At 36.1% G+C, this 5,020-nt stretch overlaps 1 protein-coding gene across 5 annotated transcripts in view; it reads left to right on the forward strand.

Annotated features, from left to right (window-relative positions):
• The first annotated feature begins 1,277 nt into the window (after window positions 1-1,277).
• LOC138020667 (retinoic acid receptor RXR-alpha-B-like) overlaps window positions 1,278-5,020 on the forward strand; it is a 13,568-nt gene continuing 9,825 nt past the window's right edge. Inside the window, exons 1-3 of one of the 5 annotated variants that reach the window (XM_068867613.1) lie at window positions 1,506-1,638; window positions 1,734-1,846; window positions 3,438-3,705. In XM_068867613.1, coding sequence (XP_068723714.1) covers window positions 3,468-3,705 — 238 coding nt within the window. In that variant the 5' untranslated portion in view covers window positions 1,506-1,638; window positions 1,734-1,846; window positions 3,438-3,467. Of the gene's footprint in view, window positions 1,639-1,733; window positions 1,847-1,992; window positions 2,096-2,898; window positions 3,014-3,437; window positions 3,706-5,020 lie in introns of those variants that run through there. The other 4 variants (XM_068867608.1, XM_068867618.1, XM_068867615.1 and 1 more) reach the window with 4 other exon arrangements.

The following is a 5,020-nucleotide window of genomic DNA, read 5'->3' on the forward strand; positions in this document are numbered from 1 at the left end:
TTTGGATTTGTTATCTAGCACTTAGAAAGTGCTGTATGTAAATTATGCCTGCTGCTGTTTTACTTTACAAATTCACCGGTTCATTCACAATTTTCCGCATTCGGTTAATTGGTCATTTCAAAACAATAGTTTTACGTTGACCCAAGATATGTTGTCAGAAAAAATATACGGGTATCCCCGGTAAAATTAATTCGGAACAATTATCTTTCATTAAACTTAGTTTTTTATTTGACAAAATTCAAAAATGCCATCCATGCTAAGGAATGAAACTCATCAGTTTGATTTGTAAGCGTATATATATATCTCAAGCCACGGCTGTAATTGTGCCGATGCTTGTAAACATCGAAACTGGCATTGTGTAACTATACCGACTAAGCATATAGCTACTAAAATCCCTTTTTTGGCAAAATCAAAGCATAAGGCAGGGTCGGCCAGGGTTTTTGGGTATACGGTATACAGGGGCTTTATAAATCGGGTATACGGTATATTGCAGCTTAAATACGGGTATTCAGTATATCACTTGTTCTTTGGATTTCAGGTGTACAGTATACAATGCTTTCATTAATTTTGGGTATATTTGGATGAATTTTGGGTATTTTTGGTTATTATTGGCGAATTTTTTTCGGCTATACTGGTATGCCACTACCCCCCTGGCCGACCCTGATAAAGCAACGTAAACTAGCAAAACGAAATTTGAAAGCAGTCGCGATGATGTCGCTGTGCTCCGTGAAAAACCCAGCCGAATTTTTTTAATTTTAACAATACGATAAATTGAATTCGTGGACAAATTAAAGGAAAAAAAGAAGTTTACGAATTCAGTTAAAGAACTTTAAAAAAAGGTACAATTGGATAACTTAATTATAACATCTAGTTGTGTTAAGTTATTCTCTAATAGTAAAACGGATAAAACTCCACTAATTTTGTTTTTCAGATGGCGAGCCTGTTTTTCTCAGTTGATTCGCTCCATGAGCTATATGGTTATTAAATTCGGTCCTCTAGATTAAATTTCTCATGTGCATGAAAAAAGCCGAACAGTCCCATCCGATGTGCACATTTAAAGATAAATGTCCAACGTTTAACTCAGTCATGTTTTTCACGGTGAAAAAAGTTTACTAGTTCAGACCAAACTATAAAAATAAAATATTTGCATAACGCTTTTCAGAGTTTATTCAAATTCCTGCTGACGACATGAGAATTGTAACAGCTGCAAAACTGCTGTTTTACAAACAACAATGAAACACTTCATCCGTATGTCTAATCTCATTCATCGATTTCTCATCCGCAAAAAGCACTGTGACAATAAAATGGCCGTTTCATTGGACGCGGCAAATGGAAATTTGCCTTAAATTTGGATTCTAATTAGGCGTATGATCTTTTGTGCACATTTCCTTTTGAGAAAAGCGTTCTGAGGAAATTAGTTTATCGAGTCTTTTGTATAAAGCTCAGAAAATCATTTGAGGGAATTTGGTCTGTTACCAACTTTTGCTTCCTTTTTTCCCGAAAATTTATGAGGTAAGTTCTTCTTTCGGATACACCTTTGCTGATTTCCATCAGTTTTACAACTCCTCGGCTACAAAACGCAAGACAATACCTATCGTAAGGAGGTTGATAACTGATTAAGGAACTGGGTAAAACTAGGTAAGTAAGGTTAGACCACACACGTTTTTTGAAACAATTTTTGTTGACATAAATTGCTTATCTTTGTGACGAAAGTTGTACAACTTTAACAACAGCTTTCGACCAAGAAAAAGCCTGAGAACATTGGTAAACGAGTCAGCTCTAAAGGATCAAACATTTATGTCCTCTCAAACATCGTGAACGCTCACCTTAGGCGTCAAACAACATTGTGAGTGCACAGTAAAATGTGAAAGCAGTAGTTCGAAGAGCAAACTGGTTTGGGGGTTTTTGAGATAATTGAGACAAAGCATCCATTTGATTGCCTATGATAAACAGATGGTTTGTTTAGCGAAAATGTATGTCTTGGCCCTTGGTTAATTACCAAACGCCATTAAATCGCAAAACCGTTTACATTAACTTTGGGGGGAGATTGCCTTCTCCGCAAAAAACGGAACCCACGAATTTTCAAGGAAACTGAGTGAGTTCAATGTTGCTTAGAATACCGAAAGCACGGTAACCTCTGTATTGTGGTCGAGCGTGTTTTTGAGAAAGAGTCGTGAAGGAAATCATCGTAGGCACTTTTTAAAACTTCGATGGCAAGAAGAGAAGAAAAGACGGCGTTTACTGTGGTAAAATAAGGTCATATTCCCTTCGTTGCTGAGGGAAAGTCCATTGGAAGCAAATAGCGAGAAATATCCTTCTAACAAGAATCACAAGAATGACGAATTTAAGTCAAAAATTAAATCATCAGTATTAGACTTGAAGAGAATATTCAAAGGACACTGCCGGCTCGAGATCTTAAGCCTTTTTTCTCGTGACCGTCTTTGTTCAAATCTTCATGTCTTTTTTCGTGAGTGCAATGAAATTATGTTTTTGTTGCGAAATGTGTAAACAAGATTGTGCCCATTAACATGTTCGGAAAAGCAATTCAGTTTGTGACTGTGTACTACAAACAAAAGAAAACAACTGTTTGAAGCTTGGATGCCTTATAAATGAAATGAAAAAAATTTATAAATGAGAACATAGCCCACAACGTGAACTAAGGTTACCCATTTATATTGAATGCACTGACTAAACTGACTATACTACCACATGTGAAAATGACTTAAACGTCGGAGTTTGTTGGGCATCTCGATCACAGAGGCAAACAGTATATCCTTGTGTATTTTTCTAAGGAAAATACCTTAATCAAAACGTGTTGCGGACTTCCTAAAACGGGTATTTGTTATTGTAATGCATCGGTTCATTATATTCAACTCAAACATAACATTCCCTTTTGTGCTTTACACTCTTACGCTGTGGATGAACGTTCTTATTTTTTTTGGCGATTTGAGCCTGGAAAGGTTCTTAACATGATGTTCTTAAAGTTCTGTGGTATACTTAGTTCGACTGCAAAGTGAGTTGTCCTTCAGTGTATCATGCAATACGAAAACCACACTCATGGTTCAGTAATAGGGGTGGCGAATGGTAAATGCGAGACTTTGCGAGACGGCGAGACCAGCGTTTTTCTTTGCGAGCCCGAGACATTTTGACTATTTAGATTGCGAGACCGAGACTTCAGAGTGTTTGACACCTTCATATAAAAAACGAGACTGCGAGACGCACATAACCGCTCAAAAAACGAGACTGCGAGACCCGTGAAATTCGACTAAAATTTTGCGAGACCCAGAGTTTTTGATGAACCATTCGCCACCCCTAGTAATGTTTACAAAAAAACGTCCAGAAATATTTGCGTAAATTATCCTGTATTCTGTTGTGGTAAATTACAAATTGTGTAATTAGAGAGTATCTTGCATTGAAGAAACGTTTCTACATTTCAGATTTTGTCTAATTTCGAAGCGATACGAAGCATGGAAAAGTGCTACAGCACGAAGCGTACTTGCGCCATATGTGGGGATCGCTCGTCGGGATTTCATTATGGTGTGCAGAGCTGTGAGGGATGCAAAAGCTTCTTCAAAAGGACTGTCCAGAAACAGCTGCACTACACATGCGTAGAAAACATGTCGTGCCAGATTGATAAAAATAACCGGATCAGGTGCCAGTTTTGCAGGTTTCAGAAGTGTTTGTCATTGGGCATGCTAAAAGAAGGTATGCTTTTATTCAGTGGGGTAGGTGAAGAACTGGTCATAGATTCATTGAGCGCATTTCAATTTAGTATCTTCAAGTGTGTATGACGTGAAATATTTTGTGTGCCATTTTCCTTTTGGATGTTTAAAATGAAATGATTTTGACGCAGTAAATTGTTTCATTTTTGTAAAAAGAACGTGGAATGAGTTTACTCTTCGTTTGCGTTGGACAAAGTTTGTTTGCACTTTTAGTTTCTAAAAAGGAAACCAAGTTTATTTGTTAGGCCAATCACAAAAGAGGAATAAAATAAAACATAAGAGCTTATTACTGTAAAGAAATAAGGTTTAATAACAACGAAGCTGAACTTTATAAGCCCACATGTTTGCACGCAAAGACAAAACGCAAAAAGCGAGCACATAGTTGAGGGTGCCCTATACTTTTTACTTGACGCGTGATGGGGCGATTTATTTTCTCGTGAATCGTGATTTGAATATTTTTTTTATTCGTGCTTCGTGATTAAAGATGGTAAGATCTTTTCATGTCCACGTGAACGAATTTTTTAATTGACTTGTGAATGAAGATTTGAATTAAACATGATTCGTGAACTATTGTGTTTTGCGTGATGAATTTCCGGCCATTTTATTGCTTTAAAAATTTACGTATTGTTTTCGAACGGCTTTGATTAGGTTTTGATAGGACATGGATTTCATTTGGATCGATAAAAGTCATAAAATAGACCACCAGTGGTTTTTGAACAAATAAGATAAGACATTACGCCATCTTTTTTTTGCGCATGCCGACAGACAACCTCAGAAAGATTGGAACCACGTGCTCTGACGTACATAGGGCTGGTTTGAAGTGAACCGGCTTCAAAAGAGAGAGGTGAATTTTAGATTATTATATTATTTATTTATTTACATTTATTTTTCTTACTCTAGAAAAGACTAAAAGTAGTAAAGAGTCGTATTAGTTAGAAGTCAAAATGTGACTCCATCAGACAAGGACAAGTCCAAAGATTCCAACCCTCCCGATTTGATGTGTTCCCTCCCGCTTTCCCGATTTTTATCAGATTCTCCCGATTTATCATGAAATTTTGCGATCTGAGTGTAAAACGTTTAATAATAATAATAATAATATTTAATATTTCTTAGGCGCAAATTAACATGTGAATATGATCAAATGCGCCTTACAAAGGAAAAAAAAATGTAAAAACGGAGATTAAAAAACAAGTTAAAAAAAGTTAAAAAATAGTTATTTACAATTCTGGATATAATAAAAAGACTAAAATATATATACTTTAAGAAGGATCGATTTAGAAAACGTATTAAGAATAAAA

Source organism: Montipora capricornis, chromosome 2, assembly GCF_036669925.1.
Source record: "Montipora capricornis isolate CH-2021 chromosome 2, ASM3666992v2, whole genome shotgun sequence".
In the NCBI taxonomy this organism is placed as follows: Eukaryota; Metazoa; Cnidaria; class Anthozoa; order Scleractinia; family Acroporidae; genus Montipora; species Montipora capricornis.